Below are 19,732 nucleotides of genomic sequence, written 5' to 3'. Positions count from 1 at the left end.
TAGTGAATCAATAACAACTTAGCTTCAGTGCACAGTGAACTAGTAACATCTATTTTAAGTATACGGCAGTCCAGTAAACTAGGTACTCAGTTTTTACCGGGAAGTACGTTCTGTCTGGTGGTAGACTGTTGCAGACAACAAATCAATGGGTACACGGTAGCCTGTATATAGACAGTAATATCGAGCGATACACACTCCTGCACCACTATCTGTAATCATCATTACCTTTGGAAAAAGTAGCTTTTAAATGGAAGAAACCTCACGACCGTCCAATAGTTCAATGAACTCATGAATGAATCAACGTGTCTCGCGTTTTATGCGCCTAGCATAATTCTCTGATTTGAAAAATTTGAAAACTTTTCTTGGCTGAAATGCTATCATTCCACATAACATTTTACGAGTAATTCTAAAGTATAACTTCCGTTCACTTTGTTCCCGAATTGAATGTGACGTCAGTGCGGAACGTAGGTAACCATGGTTACAGGTTTGAAGTATTTCTGCTGCCTGAGGACTTTTGTGACACTGACAGTGCACGTGTGACGTAAGGCGGTCGCCATGGTTACCAGGTATGAACATGACGGAGGCCCTTTCATGTCTGTCATTGGCAGAAAACGTGCTTTTTTCCAACCCTCAAATTCTCGGTGTTATTCAGTAATGACAACTGAAGGTCTCTTGGTCACATCTGATATCAACAATAGTTGCTTGACGTAAGATATGGCCGTGGTTACCATGGTGATGCATGGTTTAGACATCAAACTATTTCACGCATTTCCTCTCAAACCTTTTTTTTTCTATAATGCGCTAATGTAAAAATAGCCTGGATTGTAACACTCCTGGCTAATCATTGGTTTACAGCAACTGCGAGGATCTAGCTACATGCAGAAGTCCTGATGGTTGAAATAAAGTACTCTCCAAGCAGAGGTTGTGGGGGAATGATCGTTACCTTTTTATATATGGCCGTTTTTTTGTCACTACCCCCACCCGATCAAATAAAACAGTCATTCATTCATTCAAAAACTATCGTAATTGCATTATACAATGTATGTGAACAGGGTTTCATGAATGGGGAACATTGTAGTAAAATCTTGGCTATATTGAATGGCGCACCAGATGTTAATGATTGTTGTTCAATATGAAATGTAAACAGTAATTTCGAATCTGCTAATTGTCTTGTTCTCATCGCGATTCTGGGCACACCTTTATAAAATGTGCCGCGTGTGTCACGGTTTTCTTAACCATACCATCCTGCGTAAAATGATCGCTTCAAAAAGTAAACTTTAGGTATGAGTTTATTTTATCAGAAAATAGACGAACACCACACTAAGTGAAATGTTAGGCGGAACAGAAAACTGAGAAGGGTGGAGAGAACCTTTTTTTTTAATTCCAACATTTCATGACAAGACATGGTGACAGCACACTCGAGTTATATCAACTTATTTTATGCCGCCACCAACACATACAGAGGACGAATACAGGACAGGACAATACTCATTTTCACTTGTTGTTAGATCATCTGTGGTGGCCCCAACGCGTCGAATAGTTGGACTAAGGGATAGATTAGATGGTGTATTAATTATAGTGGATTCATTCCTGAGGCTAACCTACGTATACATCTTTCACATCGCAGTAGTCCCTCAGTAAGACCCCACACGCCTTGTATATCTCGTATATATTACTAACACACGAAATGCACTTGTCTTGTCTTTTACACCCACAGACTCAGTTATTGATCCTTGGTGCCTTTTCCTTCAGTTACCCTTGTTTCATTAGTACCGGTCACCTGTTCTGTAACTAACACGTGCGGCTGCTATAAGATATGGTTATACTTCATTCAAAGTCCTCATATGTGTGTCGTACATGTATGTCGCAGGAAATGCCTGCAAGCTATCTCCGTGTTTCAAATTAATTTCAAATTACTGACGACACATGAAACCTACGTGCCTCCCTCCCACGCACACAATCACTAACTTCCCACACAACAATTAACTCCATCATATACCACATGAAAGAAAACGCCTCGCCGAATCAATTTGTGATTGAAGACGATGGGTGGTTGTGAGTGGTAATTCCGCTTCAGCCTATGCGGTCCATTAACTGGCTTGTCTGTACATATTAAATCGTACAATAGCCTCTGATTATATAACCATTTGCATTTGTATTTAGGTCAAAAAGGTTATGGACCTACAACAACAATTTCATTCAAAACGCTTAGTGATTACAGTTGGATGATTTTTCTATTTTCTTTATATCTACATAATTGTTTGCTACATGTTTTGCTACATGCTACACGTGCTGGTCAAAAAAAGGATAACTCATTATTTCACTAGAAGAATATGACCTGTGATTAGGGCTAAGTTGTTATCATTTTCCTGTCTTGTCTTTTCTGATACAAAACAGTGGGCATGGTTCTCTAAAGAAAGCACGATTCTGGATACAACACAACAAGGAGTCGTGTGGCGCAACGACAGAGCGTTTGAATCCTGCCATGCCACCGATCTTGTGCCCTTTGGAAAGGCACTTAACACGAATTTCCTCACTTTGCTCAGGAGAAAATGAGTACGTCTGTTGTCCGTTCATTCGTTTGTCTGCGTTGGTGGAGGCATAGAAATAGGTTGAAAAAAACTTGGGCGTGCCGTCGCCAAGTCTTGTAATAAATGTTGGAATAAAAAACACAACAAGCGATTGAAGACGGTACATGAGGCGGCTGCTTTGGGCAAATTGAAGACATCCTCATCAATACCAACATGTCAAAGTATCAAATAACACCGAGACTTCGTTCAACCCGACACTAGTCATTTCAAAAGCTAGGGGTTCCTTTGAAATCTTTAACTTCCTATCGTCGTAGTTAAGAGTTCGTCAGAAGGATGACGGCTGAGACTATCAATCATACGGTTTCGACTTTTTATTCCAAAGTCTTCATCAGAAAATAACTTCCTATCATCAAATCCAACTACTACAGGCTCTCGTCTTTCCCTCGTACCATCAAAGAGTGGAACGAACTTAAGCCTGGTGCGGCGGAGGCGGGGTCTCTCGCCCAGTTCTAAACTGGACTGGCGAGGACGACCCTGCTGCATTGAGCTACCCCATCATGTCTTTTATACATGTATATAAATGTATTACTAACACACTAAATGCACCTGTCTTTTACACCCACAGATTCAGTTATTTATATTCCTTATGTCTTTTCCTTCATTTCCCTTTGTTTTATTTGTACCGGTCACCTGTTTTATAACTAACACATGTGCAGCTGCTCGTAATCCGACACCAATCGGGCTAAGCAGTATAAAAGATGAATGCGGAAGGGAGATTGCCTATGGCGGTCAGTGCGTCAAACACGACAATTGAGATGTCCTGTCAGACGTTTCCTTTCTGTGAATCTGGTTATGTGACTATGTGGTCAGACGTACATGCATTTAACGTCATATTACCTTTTCACTGCGATACAGCACTTTGCTGTTTTTCTGACCGCGAAAACAGCCACAGACTTCCCCCCAATGCTGAAGCTATGTGTAACAACACTGCTTGTTGAAAAGCGGCCACACAGCCTACCAAGCATCGAGACTAAAAAAGCGCTTTGACTGCTAACAACGAAATTCCAAATGAAACGTAACACTAAGCTTCTGTGCAAGGTAAACCAGTCATATTGGCCCTGATGAAGATGACAGACGGTCATCGAAACGTCGGATCTTGTTACCAAATAAAGAGCTCTGCTATTAAATCACTCAGCGACCTAATGAAATTATTTACGGAACACTAAATATTCCTTTCAAACCGTCACTAGGATGTTCAAAAGTTAGGTTTTTCCCTTTGAATATGTCAACTTCGTTCCCACATGAGGACCCACCTGCAAATGACCTAAATGTCTACTCATTTGGCGAATCATTATCATTGACATCAACTTATTAGTATCTAGTGCGGTTCCGTCTCTTCAGCGGTCGTAGCCATTTAAAATGGTATATGTCATGTCACTGAATGGTCTATCCGAGGGTACCAACATTTTTGAGGGGCAAAATCATTTAAAACGTACAAAAAAACAACATTTCAATTCCAAATACAGAGATAGATATAGATACAGGACTGGTACAGAAGCTGGTGCTATACAGATACAGAAGCTGGTGTGTTACGCCGAAGGGCGGTTATACCGGCTATACAGATACAGAAGCTGGTGTGTTACGCCGAAGGACGGTTATACCGGCTATACAGATACAGAAGCTGGTGTGTTACGCCGAAGGAGCGGTTATACCGGCTATACAGATACAGAAGCTGGTGTGTTACGCCGAAGGGCGGTTATACCGGCTATACAGATACAGAAGCTGGTGTGTTACGCCGAAGAGCGGATATACCGGCTATATACATTTACAGATAATAACTTCCATTGTATGTTCCTTTAGCAAAAGTACGACTAGGGCAACTTGAACATATGCCAGCATATGTCGAATCGAACGTCTAACCCCTAAAAAGACGCAACAAGTAAGCATAGGTTTACATATATAATAGCCTCCTCCAGCTTTCCTATCGTGTTATGGATAGGTAGATTCGGCAAAAATATGGTCAGGAATTGACTGGGTGAGTGAGTCCGCAGTTAACACTCACTAACTGCACAGAAAAATTACTACGGTGGCCAAATTTCCCTGCCACAGTACTCTCCCTATTTGGCTAAATTCTACTATTTTGCAACTCGCATTAATTGTCAGTCTGGTGGAGGCACAGGTTGGTAGACTTACCGCATATGACGTCACCATGTCTTGTAATAAATGTTGGAATAGAAAAAAAGGTGATTGAAAACGGCGGAGTTCTCGTCTAAAACAGACACCACGTAAGCATGGGTTTACAAAAATGAAACATGTCGGTTGGTAGTAGCCTCTACCAGGCCTTCCTATGGGGTTATTAATAGTAGAATTCGGCAAAAATACGGTCAGGAATTGACTAGGTGAGTGCGGTAGGGTAACGCATTAACTGCACGGAAAAATGAACTCTATGGTATTGGTAGCCAAAACCCCCTAGCAAATTTTTCTCCACATCTGGCAAGAGCTTTACGATTTTTCAACCCTCGTTGTACGCGTCTGATGACAACGGAGACTTGTAAGTAAGAAACCTTACCGCATATATGGCGTCGCTTGGTTGAAGAAGCAGGAGCGCCGACGACAGGAAAACCCAGCTGTACACGAACATCTTGGCAGATAGCTGGCGATAGATGTGTAGCGGTTAGGACGGCGGTGGCTTGCTGGAGCGTCGATGCCCGGCTGAGCCTGTACGAATGGCCAAACTCTACCAAACCCGCTCTGTTTGTAGGCTCCAACTACCGGGGGGCGAGTCCATGTGTGGGCTGCGCAGGGGGAGGGGCAGGTTGTATACACAACGTCATCACTGACGTCATGGGTTGCATGATCATCGTCATCAGCGGTAATTCCTTTTATCTCACGTATTTTGATGTTATCATATAATTATCACCTCCAGGCTATAGTGAGGAGTACAAAGTAATATCATGGCAATTCTACAAATAGCGTCGACAAATTAATGACGTCAACTTGTAAATTACCGTAGGACATAATTCAATCTTCAGGTGATGACGTTATAATACCGATGTAACAGTTACAGTTACGCAAGCAACGGGATAAATTTTGAAAACTCTCTGATCTTTCGGGTAGCATCCGCTATTTTTCACTGCCAAACCCTAACCTGTCACTGGCGACAAGTAGGGAATACTACTTTATTCATTTATTTATTTTTATTTTTATTTTCCGTCATCTTTATACAGGGTGGCTCATTAAGTGATTACACTTCTTTTCAATGGGGCCCTGTTTTACAAACCAAACACAACAATACTACCTGAAACGTCTGACCGTTTTCAACATCTACTTATTCAGTTGCTTTCAAGAGTGATATCTTGGTATCTTCTTACGTTTCCGGTCGTGTGGCCTAGCGGTAGCGTCTTCGGTTCGGAACCAAGAGTTCGAACCTCACCTTGTTACCGATCTTGTGCCCTTGGGAAAGGCACTTTGCACGACTTTCCTCACTTCACTCAGGTGAAAATGAGTACCTAGCTTCCGTTAGGTACGTCCTTCTGATAGGACGTTAAATGGAGGTCCCGTGTTTGGGAGAGCATACTGTACACACAATTTAGCTAATAGGCTGCCCTTCATTCATTCTTTTATTTATTTATTTATTTATTCATTCATCGATATGTGTGTGTGTCATGTTTATTCCTTTCGTTCTACCATTCCTTTTATTTTTCTTTTGTCCTATTCTTTTTATCTTCCCTTCTTCCTTTCCCCACTCTATTTTGCAATAAACGTTTTTATTCTCCTTCACTCCTTCGGTTTTACCTGACTAACGTTATTTTTTACTTCGAATGTTGCGTTATTTTTTTATTATACTATTTCATTTCTTTACGACGATGACATGTACTTAGGTTGTAAGAGTGAGCATAAACGTACAATAATTTATTTCATTCATTCATTCACGATTGCCATAGTTGTGCCATTATGACTGACGTACAAACAGACAATTTCTTAGTCGATTTCGACATATATTTTCTCCGATTACATGCCCATTTATGGATTTCCTGTGTTTTGGTGTGTGTACATTACACCCAACTATGTACTACTACTAGCATGCTATGACGTCATAACATGATATGACTTCAGGTTTATTCATGATGACGCATGGCGTCAGTGACGTCACCTAGACCATGCCTGGAATAGCTTACCGACTTAATTTTATGGATGACATCCGCTGAAGACCCACAAACTAGTGCACGCGGGCGAATAAAAAAAAATTCCGGCCAAAAATAAAAATGCTACTAAACCACAGGAATACAAAGCTGGTACTAGGAATTTGCGGCACATAACGACATATACGACAAGCTGGCACATGCTGGCTTTTTGCGGAATTTATGAATCGTATGTACTGAGTTCTTGAGTCGTGGAGCTTCGGTAGCCTGGGTGCCGTCCTCCAGAGTTACTACCGGCTCCGTATTGTCGCTAACTACCGTGGACTACAGACAGGCCAGAGTCTCGGAGAACGTGAACGAGAACGTCTTTTTTTTTAGAACAGGCGAAAATCAATGTCATCCATGAAATCAAGTCGATGTGGCCTGCCTTACTACACCACGCAAACTTTTGCTTGTTCACAATTATCCTGAACTCATCGTTAAGCGTTAATGTTAGCAAATTTTTCATATGGGAGGTCTGAACGCCAGTTTGTCTGTTGTATCCGGAACCGTGTTTTATATCCAGAACCATGCTCATGCACGGTACTGGATGGTCAACGCGTATCCAGAACCGTGCCCTGGGCAAATCTACGTTCTTGGACACGCGGAGAATATCCAAAACCGTGCCTGATCCTAACCCTAACCCATTCAGGCATAGAACTAGATAGGCACGGTTTTGGATACAATAGAGACTAGCCTACCCAGAACCGTGCCTGATCCTAACCCTGACCCATTCAGGCATAGAACTAGACAGGCCCGGTTCTGGATGCAATGGCGACCTCCATTTCAGCACCAAGGACAGTCCCCGGAAGTTGAATTTTCATTCACACATAGAGCCCTATTTCAGCCTATAGCGGAACAGGCAAGCCCAGCTCTGCCCGTTACTGATCCATTGGAGGGGTCTGTTTATCCAGAATCTCCATATCGAAGTAGCAGACCACTATCGTGACGAACTGCCTGATCTCTTACTTTATACCCTTATTGTTTTAGTTAGTAGAATTGTATGATTTTGCATTTTGCATTTTCAAAGTTTGTAGCTAACAATGTTGCAGTTGTTGTAGCTTTTTCTTTCTTTTTTTGGTGGTGATTATTACGTTTTGTAGCGTCAGGCACATTCAGAAAGCCATATAATGTCCATGCGCACATACACGCACAGAGCCCTTTTTGATCCTATTTGAGCCTATAGCGGAACAGGCAGTCCTTCAGAGGTGCCAGAGTGCCCAGCCCTGCCCGTGACTGATCCATGGGAGGGGTCTCCATGTCCAGTAACTCCATGTCGAAGTAACAGACCACGATGGTGACAATCTCTTAGCTGTCACTGTTTTAGTTAGTACAATTATACGATTTTGCAGTTCTATTTGGTTCAACCTGTATTGATTTGAACTTTATCTCTATTTCTGTTTGAAGTGGCAGACATACAACAACATAATCAGAATACAATGTAATGTCCCAGTGCGGTTGTACCGGGTATACCGATACAGGTAAATATTTCAGCACCAAGGACAGTGGCCTTTCCTTCACAATCAGAGCTCTACTTGAGCCTATAACGGAAAAGACAATCGTTGAGAGGTGCCAGAGTGCCCAGCCCGGCCCTTGACTGATCCATGGGTGGGGTTTCCATGTCAAATAACTCCATCTCGAAGTAGCAGACGACGGTGGTAACGATCTCTCAGCTGTCACTGTTTTAGTTAGTACAATTATACGATTTTGTATTTCTACTTTCGTTGTTTAACTTGTATTAATTTGATTTTAATCAATTTCTGTTTGAGGTGGCAGACATACAACAACATAATCAGAAAGCAATGTGATGTCCAAGTGCGGTTGTACCGGGTATACCGATACAGGTACAGATTTCAGCACCAAGGACAGTGGCCTTTCCTTCAAAAATAGAGTCCTATTTGAGCCTATAGCGGAACAGGCAGTCCTTCAGATCTAGAGGCGCCAGAGTGCCCAGCCCGGCCCTTGACTGATCCATGGGAGGGGTCTGTTTCTCCAGTAACTCCATATCGAAGTAGCACGACCACGATAGTGACAAACTAATCTCTTAGCCCTTATTGTTTTAGTTAGTAGAATTGTAAGATTTTGCATTTGTGTTTTCAAAGTTTGTAGCTAACAATGTGAAAGTTGTTGTAGTCTTTTCTTTCTTTTTTTGGTGGTGATTATTACGTTTTGTAGAGTGAGACACATTCAGAAAGCCATATAGTGTCCGTGCGCACATACACACACTGAGAGCCCTTTTTTAATCCTATTTGAGCCTATAGCGGAACAGGCAGTCCTTCAGAGGTGCCAGAGTGCCCAGCCCGGCCCGTGACTGATCCATGGGTGGGGTCTTCATGTCAATCAACTCCATCTCGATGTAGCTGACGACTATGGTGACGATTTCTTAGCTGTCACTGTTTTAGTTAGTACAATTATACGATTTTGTATTTCTACTTTCACAGTTTAACTTGTATTAATTTGATATTTATCAGTTTCTGTTTAAGGTGGCAGACATACAACGCTATAATCAGAAAGCAATGTAATGTCCCAGTGCGGTTGTACCGGGTATACCGATACAGGTACAGATTTCAGCACCAAGGACAGTGTTCTTCCCTTCACAATCAGAGCTCTACTTGAGCCTATAGCGGAACAGGCAGTCCTTCAGAGGTGCCAGAGTGCCCAGCCCGGCCCTTGACTGATCCATGGGTGGGGTTTCCATGTCAAATAACTCCATGTCGAAGTAGCAGACGACGAAAGTGGCAAACTGTTTGATCTCTTATTGTTTTAGGTAGTAGATTTCGCGATTCTATTTTCATAGTTTGTATCTGACCATATACAAAAGTCGCTGTATCTTTCTTGCGTCAAAAAAAGGTTATTTCATTTCTTTTCAGTGGTGATGCTTTCTTATTGCAGCGTCAGAAATTTAACATTACATCTAGTACGAAAGGTGATGTCCGAGTGCTCACATACACGCACAGAGACCTATTTTAGCGCGTATATCGGCTATTCCGATACAGATTTCAGCACCAAGGACAGTGTTCTTCCCTTCACAATCAGAGCTCTACTTGAGCCTATAACGGAAAAGACAATCGTTGAGAGGTGCCAGCGTGCCCAGCCCTGCCCGTGACTGATCCATGGGTGGGGTCTCCATGTCCAGTAACTCCATGTCAAAGTAGCAGACGACGATGGTGACGAACTGTTTGATCTCGTTCAGTGCGAAGAACCTTCCGGGACACATGCTGACGCCATGCCCGAACGGAAGCAGGTACTGACGCAACTTCCGGCCGTTCTTGTAGAACGCGGTCTTCTCCTGGCCGTCTTCAAGGAACCGGTCGTACTTGAAGGTCTGAAGCAAAAACGTGTGGAGAAATTAGAAGAGAAGAACTTTTTTTTAATACAGAACCGTGAATTATCTATAATCATGTTTCAGACACGACTCTGGATAGTCCCCCAGGGATCTTTCATTGTGGTCTTAGTAGTTCAGGTCGTTAGAGGATTGTCTGGTTGAAATATAAAACTCCTTGCAAGGTACAGTGTACCAATCAGCTAGCGCTCTTACTTTCATCAGTGCGAGATAAAGCTAGATCTTGACATGGTCTAGCCTACAAGTAACATACTATTGATTTGTTATTGGTTTGACCTATTGCTTTGTACATTAACATTTTTGGCGACCAGCCCCTCCAACTCTGTCCTGCCATTTACTAAATAATAATGTAAGCCAACACCCCAGGGCGTCTGATACAGCACAAGTTACCATGGTGACAGAAGTCTGGTCCAGGTCACTGTCGTGTTTTTGGAGAAGAAGAAACGTACTAAAAAAAAAATTCTGCGAATTTTCTGCAAAGGTAAACATGATAAAGGGAGATAAAAGAGGTTACCTCAGGGTCGTCGTAGACTTCTGGGTCCATGTGCAGAAACCCCGGATACAGGCCCACCCTGTCCCCCTTGCGGATGCGGAAGGTACTGCCGGACTCCAGGGCCAGCTCGGCGTCATCGGTGGCCACCCGGATGATGATCGAAGCACTGCACATGCGCAATGCCTCGTTGATGGCGCTACCTGTATCAAAAATAGAAGATTTTAGACTTTAAACTAAATCTCATTGTTTAAACTGAGAAGTATTTGGGATTTTCGTGAATTTATTGCAACAACCGAGAAGATTGCATAAAGCACTCTAATCAGGACTAGGATAGACGCCGTGCTCCCCAGGTTGATGGAAAAATAGTAGAAATTGACCAAATAGACTGAATAGTATGTCCGAGAAATTAGCCAGCTAGGGGGTACAGTTTGCAACCTACAGTAGGTTACCCTCTAGTCGGCTTACTCCTTTGATATGCCATTAAATCTATTTAGCCAAGTTCTATATTTTCCCAGCAAACTGTAGAGCCTGGTACAGACTAATGATTTTTTTTTATTTCAACATGCAAAAATACAATACATAGTGCTGACGCACACAAACAACATGCTTATATTCACGTCACCACTAGACATAAAATAAAAATCACATCACAAAACATGGGTATCGTCCAGGTAACAAGAGAACAGAGTTTAGCTATTAAGATATTGTAAATGAATACAGAAGTATAAATCAGTTGTTAAATCGCTTAGTTTCAGAGAGATATAGCTGTGTAATAATGAGTATTTGAGAGTTGACTTTAGATGAAAGTAAAGGTGATCCATTAAGTAGCAGATACACAATAGCACTATCGGATAGGGTGTTAATATCTAAGAATGATTTTGCCACGCACCGAGGCATTTCATGTCGTTCAGCTGCTGCCTGGTGACGTGTATCATCTCGCCTCCCTCCTTCACGTTCTCTAAGGTCTGTCCGGTCTCCTTCAGAAGCTGGAGAGAACAAAACAAGATCAAACAGTTCGGCACATGTATGGAGCTTTACTTTCATGTGCTATCATTAAAGTTTTGATGTCGTGTACGTACGTGGGCTGTAACACAGAACAGAAGAACACTCTTGAAGCTGTTCAGAGAAGGGCGGCGAGGATCATCTATGGCAACAGTACTCAAACAACCCCCTTCTCCACCCTCCAGGACAGACGGGAAACTGCAACGAAAACTCTTTTCAAGCAAATGCGGGATGTCAACCACCCTTTGCATTCTTTGATGCCCTACGACAGACACCAGGGCACACGGCGGTCCCTGAGAAATGGAAACCACATCTCCATACCGAAGTTGTTTTGCCAGCTGCCGCCGCGCCATGTGCTTGCGAAGCTGGTGTAGATGCATAGCCCGGTTAACAAACCTAGTCTAGCTCCCGTTTAGTAACCAGGCTAGGGTAGTTCTGGCTTTAACCAGGCTAGTAGATGCGTTACCCCCGAAGGACTCACGGTCATACCGGTAACTAGACAGATAAAGACTCCGATCAGGTAGAATCGTGATCAGTGTCTATAAATTATACGATACACGCTGGAAAGACTTTTCAGAGTGTCTATTGACAAAGACTCTGATACCAGACCCTGACACATATATTCTATATACTTGTGAAGAAAACGAACTAGATAAGCAGAGGAAGAAATAAGGAAATAACTGAAATTTTTACCTGATCCACCTCTGCCCTGACGGCACCCATGGCGACCGGATCCTTCAGCAGGTGGTACATGGTCCAGAAGGCGGCGGGGACCGTGTTACTCTGGGGCGGACAAGAAATAGCGTTAAGCGCTGGTCACAACCCGCCGTACGTGCTTTTTGTCCGTTACGTTTTTTTTTTTTTTTTTTTGTGAGGCCACGTCTTCCACGTTTGTCTGAAAACGTACGTTGTATGCTCATAGGCTGTACAGGGCACGCGCGTCGTACGTACGGGTGGTGAATCCGCAGACAGCACGCATGAAAAGTTTTGCATGCACTTAAAGTTCTACGGCGTGTCTGCGTGCTCCAAAATCCGTAGGACTCAGTGCGGAGGTGGTACTCACCACGCACGGATGCCCTACGTTTGCCCACGTTTTAGCACGTAGACAGCACGCAGAAGCACGTACGGCGGGTTGTGAGCAAGGCTTTAGTCGTGTGTTCGCCAGGTGGGGTCGTGTGGCGTAGCGGCAGAGTATTCCACTCGGAACCCTGAGGTCCCGGGTTCGAGTCCTGACATGCCATTGATCTTGTGCCCTTGGGAAAGGTACTTTACACGACTTTCCCACCTGTACGGTGGCGTGACGCCCACCGAGCCTCACAGGCTAATCTGTCTAACTGGGTGCCAAAAACACCCTACGGATTTGGTGCGCCAATGTTTCAACATCATGCAGCACATTTGCGACCAAGAGCCGTTAAATTATTATAGTTATATTATGAATCTTGCTTACCAGCGAGGCCCACATGGTTGCGAAGTTGAAGGCCGCCTTCTCGTCAGCAGACAGCTCCCCGTCTGTGTAAATCTCCTGCCGCATCCGCATAAAGTCGGACAAACCCCGCTGGCTCAGCTCGGCAGGAGCTACCATGGACTGAACACACACAGGAAAACATGTTTAGAGTTAAAACTTTTGGTCCAACACAAAACGTTCTTCTTCCTCAGTAGACTGACTGACCCAGTGAGCCTGTCACGTGGCTTTTAAGTGTGACGTCAACACTGGGTCAAAGGCTTTTTGTGTTGGATCAAAAGTTTTAACTCTAAACATGTAACTACCAACACAGATGAACTTTCATGATAACACAGGAAAACAGTTTAAGAACTAGCATAGAGGGCCCAAACGCATGTCATTATCTCCGAGCACAAGAGCCATGTACCATCAAAAATTTGTGGCCCTAGCATATCCAGATCTCCTGCCGCATCCGATTAAAGTCTGAGATGCCCCGCTGGCTCAGCTCGGCTGGAGCTACCATGGACTGAACACATAGGACATTTGCTAAGGCCACGCCATTTTAATTTGTTGGTTTTCATAAAAAATATGAAGCGACAGGGCGAAAAAAATAAATAAAAACAGGTCTAGGCATCCTATTATAGCCTTAAATGCTACGATAGGAGCCGTGACGTCAACACAAAAGGCTGGGTTAATGTTTAATTTAAACAATGAATTTTGAACTTTTAATCAAATCACTGCATTGACAGATGGAAAACTGTAACGACTAGAACCAACAAATTAAATTGGTGTGGCCTAAACAAACTAATGCTCTGTTTTCTTAATTCTACACATATTCAATTATTTTTTTACTGCTTATTCTAATTGATCTGTTTATTCTTAATTTTTTATTATGTTCTTACTCAAACACATTCATATACATGGTAACCAGCCCCTCCAACTCTGCTCTGACACTTGCTACATAATATAATCCAACACCACAGGGTGTCTGCTGCAGCACCAGTTACCATGGTGACAGACATTTGGTCCAGGTTATTGACCTTCGGTGTTTGGAGAAGAAGAAAGAACAAACATAGCAAAAACATTTTGGGGGGCCTATGATTACAAAAACATTATATTTTCCTTCTTTGAACAAGGACATGTACATCATGTATAACAAACCTTCAGATATTCATATCGCTTCCTGGTTTGCCCCATGAGCCACCACGGCACGTTCGAAATGATCTCTGGGAAGCGCTTGTCGTATTTCTGGAACACCTCCATGGACTGAACCAGTCGGGCCGTCTCGTCTGTGTTTTCCTTGTGCCTCCCGAACAGCGTCCTGTAGGATGCTGTGGAACACCAAGTTTTATTTAGTTGCTTTATGCGTTAATGCAGGGATTTTGACCACCGCTACTTTATTTTCCTTGTGTCTCCCGAACAGCGTCCTGTAGGAGGCTATGGAACACCAAGTTTTATTTAGTTAACCTGAAGGAAGAAAACAAACACAATGAAATATATGTTAACCAGCCCCACCCCCACCCCAACTCTACCCTGCCACTTGCTACATAATGTACTTGTCGTACATTTTGGAACACCTCCATAGAGTGAACCAGTCGGGCGGTCTCGTCTGTGTTTTCCTTGTGTCTCCCGAACAGCGCCCTGTAGGAGGCTATGGGACACACAAAAATGTTCGTTTATATGCTACATGTGTTTATGCATATGCTTTGTGTCTCCCGTAGGACGTCTTGTATGATGCTGTTATATGTTTGTTTGTTTTATGTGTTTCTGCAGGGACCTTGACCACCTTGGGCGTAGGATCAACCTAAAGGAAGCAACAAAAAATCATTAATAAATATGGTGACCAGCCCTCCAACTCTGCCCTGCCACTTGCTACATAATGTACTTGTCATGCTAAAAATGATTGTTTATTTGTTTTATGCATTTATTTAGGGACCTTGACCACCTTGACCACCTCGAATCAACCTGAGGTAAGCAAAAACACACCCATATGTTATGTATTGTGAATGACCAGCCCCTCCAACTCTGCCCTGCCACTTGCTACATAATGTACTTGTCGTGTATTTCTGGAACTCCTCCGTGTATGTAGGATTCGAAACCGGGACCTCTTGGTCCTGAGCCTAACACGCTACCGCTACGCCACGCGACCCGACGGTTGATGACTGTGCCTGTGCCCTTACCGATGAACATGATCCTGTAGACGAACGCCCACAGCTCTCCCCTGTTCCACTCCTGCTGCACGTCCGTGGCGGCCAGCATGGCGGACTGGAGGTTTCCCATCATCACCTGCAACAGTGGGGTGGATGGATGCGTCGATGGAGGTTAGACATCCAGGTAATGAGATACCGAGGTAACAGTTGCTCAAGCAATTCAACGATCGCATCCACTACCTTTCAGTTTCACCAGCCACTGACGAAAGGTAGTGGATGCTACCTGAAACGTCTGACCGATTTCAAAATCTATCCAGTTGTTTGAGGTACAGTTATCTTTGTAGCGAGATAGATGGCTTTCCACTTTTGTTGAGAGAACAATGCTTCATCATCATCATACCACCGGATTAATTATCCGGTGAGGTGCACTTGATACAACAACTGCTGGTGTAACAACTGTTTATCACGCCAAATTACGTAATGTGCACTAAGGTCCGGCGTTTGGTGAGAACTGTCAAATCTTTGATCGCAGTGTCAGCCTCTAGTGGAAACAGAGTGTAAAGAATTAAGTGATCGACAGAAGGAGCTAGCGAGAAAGGAATGTGTCTTCAAGATGTGACATTTGACACAAAATTGCCACATTGTTGCAGGAATGTACGTACCTCTGTCACCTTGTCCAGCCCCTGTCCCTGTAGTTCACTCGGGTACAGCGCGTCGCTATCTGCCCGGACCCAGTCGCGAGAGGTCCCGTACACTATCGGCATGCCGAACGCGCGATGGGCGATCCTCGACGAAAACAGTCGGAAGTCCAGAACCCTAAAACATAGCAATAACACTAGAAATTGAGCCGCGACGGAGGCCGACATCGTCTACCAGATACCTTTGACCCAGTGTTGACGTCACACTTCAAAGAAGCCACGTGACAAGCTTCACTGGGTCAGTCTACTGAGGAAGACCAGAGTGACTGGTCGAAAGCTCTAGGTGAGAGAATTTTTTTGTGTTGGACCAAAAGTCTTAACTTTAAACAGGTAACTACCAACAAAGATGAACTTTCATGATAACACTAGAAATGTAACATTTGCATACAAAATGTTTACCTCCACATGGTGTATCCTAACAAACTACTGCTCTGTTTATTCTTCAATACTCAAACACATTCATGTATATGGTGACCAGCCCCTCCAACTCTGTCCTCAGCCACTTGCTAAATAATGTTGTCCAACACTACAACACACACGCGCGCGCGCGCTGAGAGAAAGAGAGAAAGAGGGAGAGAGGGAGAGGGGAGGGAGAGTGAGAGATAGGTAGAGAGAGAGGGGGGAGTGACTGGATACTGACTTGCTGTTCCTGATGGCGTGAGTGAAAGAGTGCGGGTCCAGCACGAATGTGGTGTAGTGTCCCGCCAGCCGTACGGTGAAGACGTCACAAACACACACACACAAACAGACAAACAGACACACAAACACAGAGAGAGGGGGAGGGATAGGGGGAGGGAGAGAGAGATACTGACTTGCTGTTCCTGATGGCGTGAGTGAAAGAGTGCGGGTCCAGCACGATTGTTGTGTAGTGTCCTGCCAGCCGGACGGTGAACACGTCACAAACAGACACACAAACACAGAGAGAGAGAAAGGGAGATACTGACTTGCTGTTCCTGATGGCGTGAGTGAAAGAGTGTGGGTCCAGCACGAATGTTGTGTAGTGTCCTGCCAGCCGCACGGTGAACACGTCACAAACACACACACACAAACACACATACACAGAGAGAGAGAAAGGGAGAACGGGAGAAAGAGAGATACTGACTTGCTGTTCCTGATAGCATGGGTGAAAGAGTGCGGGTCCAGCACGAAGGTGGTGTAGTGTCCCGCCAGCCGCACGGTGAAGACGTCGCCATACTTCTTCCAGCGGGACGTGATGAAGCCCAGGGGATTCTGGGAGAACTCCAGAGCGACGCCCAGGTACGGGAGAGGTCCCCTCTCTAGTGGGGGCTCACCTGGTCTTCTGTGGGAAGAGAGGCGGGTGTTTGTTTGTTTGTTTGTTTGTTTGTTTGTTTGTTTGTTTGTTTGTTTGTTTGTTTGATTGGTTGTTTGATTGGTTGTTTGTTTGTTTGTGTAGGACCTCCATTAGTGTGAATTTCACACTATTCTTTCTGGAGTCCGTAGTGAATCATTAGATAGTAGCAGTATTTGGACCATCGCACACCGGGGCATGCCCCTACTCTTTTTCGAAAGGGTATCCATGACGTGCTCTATCTAGAACCATGCTCGTGCACGATTCTGGATACTAGTAGTCCACGTGTACCCAAAACCGTGCCTGGGGCAAATCTACGTTCTTGGATACGCGGAGACTATCCAGAACTGTGCCTAACCCATACAGGCATGTGGGAAGGGGGTGTATTCTCAAGGTCAAAGTCAGACAACTTTAAGTATATTATAGTTCAAAGCTCATAAGGGTCGCCTTTCCACTACAGCGACCAGAAATTGGATTTGTGGGATATTTTGTTTTAAGGACAACAAAGCATGCAAAAACTGATAACAAAATTCGTTCTTTGTGAAATTCAAATGCTTGTGATCTTTGAAATGTTTAGCGATCGCTCGTAATCAGTGGGCTCAAGGTTCGCAGTCTCTAGTGGAAAGGGTATGTGTCCCTGAATGCCCTCAGTTTGCGATCGTTCGTACGACCGGACGACGTACTTGTGACCGGGCCCTAACTAAAGGGGGCCGCATGCCCTTTTCCGTAAAGCGTAATCGGCTGTTTTAATATTCTACGTAGGGCGTAGGCGGACCGCTCTAATTCAGCGTAATTGGCGCTCTTTGTAGAGCGTAATTCGCCGTTTTATTTTACGTAATGCGCTGTACACAGCCACTTGGAATTTAACGTAAAGCGTAATCGGGAGGTTTCCTGAATTCAGCGTAATACGTAGCCAGCTCTCCAAATTTAGCGTAGAGCGTTGTCGGGACCCCCCACCCCAACCCCCCAACCCCCATGTAGGCCCTAACTAAACTCCGTCCCATTAGAATTCCCCACGCGTGTACCACGCACCAACGACCACTAATGACCATGGCAGGGCACCATGCAGTCCTGAATACATCGTCCTGTAGACTGTATCTGTATAACAGCCCTCAATTCTCAATTTTCAAAATGTCAACATTGCAGACATACATGAAAGTTCATCTGATTTGGTAAAATACAAGACGAAAATTAAACTGTTCTCCAACGTACTCAAAAACGAAAATGACCCACCACAGCACTTGGGTCATAAAGCTGATGAAGACTGAGTGATTCAGTCGAAAATTGCTGGTGAGTCATTTTTGTTGCTGAGTTGGAGAACAGTATAATTTTTGTCACATTGCAGACATAGATTTTTTCAAAGTAGCTTAAATACTGATATAATCAGATGTGTAACAGGCCATTCAGTATAATATATAACCAGCAGCTAGTTATATATTATACTGAATGGCCTGTTACACCTAGCCTACAGGATACTGTATGTGCACTATATACACAGCCAACTGCACTGAGTGTTGTTAGAAGATACCTATAGCTAGTAAAGTATGATCATACTATACTAGGAAACAGATCGTTGTTAGATCTACATAATATAGATGTGAGAGAGTCCTTTCTACGTACCTTCGCCTGGTGGTGGCCAGTAGAAGCACGAACACTAAGACCACGGCCACACAAACGGCGAGCAGTACGGCCATCATCTTGCCTATGCAGGTTTCCAGATGGTCTATGTTAGCTAGCGCAGTCACTGCGGCCTTTGGACTTTACACTTTATTGTTTTTATTTATTGAGCTCTCTCCCTCCCCCAGCAATTCACCGCCGCTCTAGCCGCCAGTAGAAGCTACTCATTAGCGACACAAGCACTTGAAGCAGGCTTGTGTCGTGTGCCAGACAGAACTCATGACACTAGCTAGTACTAATGATTGATATGCATATCACTCATCACTAGCGATAGCAATAAGAGGTTTGGGTTTGGGTATATTTTTGGTGTGTTTTTTAAAATCTTTTTTATTGTGGTATCGTTTGTGCCAAGAAAAGAAACGGAAGAAAAATTCCAGTGCAAAAATGAAACCCCAATTTAAAAAAGTCTAAAAACACGATAAAAATAACCCAAAACCCAAACCTCTGCTTGGAGAGTACTCTCTAGTCGCTAGTAGAAGCAAACGTTCAGAAGTCTACGCTACGCGCTAGGAGCCTATAATCTAGGCCCTGCATTACCGACAAAAGCACTTGAAGCAGGCTTGTGTCGTGTGCCAGACAGAACTCATGACACTAGAGCTAGTACTAATGATTGATATGCATATCACTGTCATCACTAGCAATAGCAATAAAATCGTGGGGAAACTTATAACTTTTATCAGATGAAAATAAAGCTAATACTAGAGAAGTAACATTTGCAAAGCAAATGCATAATGTTTACCTTCGGACATGGTCTGCCCTGTTAATTCTTTCTCAAACACATTCACATACATGTACTACTAGTATATGGTGACAGGAGCAGAGCAGACAATGTAATTGCAACATTATGAAACCCAACACCCGTCATCATGATGACAGACATCAACAAATCATGTCATTGGCCAGGTCA

General features: G+C 43.8%; 2 protein-coding genes across 2 annotated transcripts in view; both read right to left on the bottom strand.

Annotated features, from left to right (window-relative positions):
• LOC109465378 overlaps window positions 1–5,271 on the bottom strand; it is a 7,465-nt gene extending 2,194 nt beyond the window's left edge. The window contains exon 1 of the mRNA XM_019762598.1: window positions 5,101–5,271. Coding sequence (XP_019618157.1) covers window positions 5,101–5,172 — 72 coding nt within the window. The 5' untranslated portion in view covers window positions 5,173–5,271. The remainder of the gene's footprint in view (window positions 1–5,100) is intronic.
• A 4,438-nt stretch (window positions 5,272–9,709) lies between these two features.
• LOC109465379 (cholesterol 7-alpha-monooxygenase-like) lies at window positions 9,710–18,845 on the bottom strand. The gene is made up of 10 exons (XM_019762599.1): window positions 18,769–18,845; window positions 16,942–17,139; window positions 15,804–15,957; window positions 15,172–15,277; window positions 14,153–14,322; window positions 12,998–13,135; window positions 12,244–12,333; window positions 11,438–11,534; window positions 10,570–10,748; window positions 9,710–10,037 (listed from the first exon to the last, which is right to left on the bottom strand). The coding sequence occupies exons 1-10, from the start codon at window positions 18,843–18,845 to the stop codon at window positions 9,753–9,755; spliced, it is 1,494 nt and encodes a 497-aa protein (XP_019618158.1). The 3' UTR covers window positions 9,710–9,752.
• Window positions 18,846–19,732: the final 887 nt, after the last annotated feature.

This window comes from Branchiostoma belcheri, unplaced genomic scaffold, assembly GCF_001625305.1.
Source record: "Branchiostoma belcheri isolate BF01 breed outbred unplaced genomic scaffold, Haploidv18h27 scaffold15, whole genome shotgun sequence".
Lineage (NCBI taxonomy): Eukaryota > Metazoa > Chordata > Leptocardii > Amphioxiformes > Branchiostomatidae > Branchiostoma > Branchiostoma belcheri.
The sequence above is the reverse complement of the archived record's forward strand: the minus strand, read 5'-3'. Positions and strand labels throughout refer to the sequence as shown.

Bases quoted from the DNA above. Each gene is read 5' to 3' on its own strand.
- LOC109465379 (XM_019762599.1), bottom strand. From the start codon at position 18,845: ATGATGGCCGTACTGCTCGCCGTTTGTGTGGCCGTGGTCTTAGTGTTC. The intron at 17,140-18,768 runs GTACGTAGAAAG...CTCTTCCCACAG, and splicing joins CTGGCCACCACCAGGCGAAG to AAGACCAGGTGAGCCCCCAC. The intron at 10,038-10,569 runs GTAACCTCTTTT...TTTTTGCTTCAG, and splicing joins AAGTCTACGACGACCCTGAG to ACCTTCAAGTACGACCGGTT.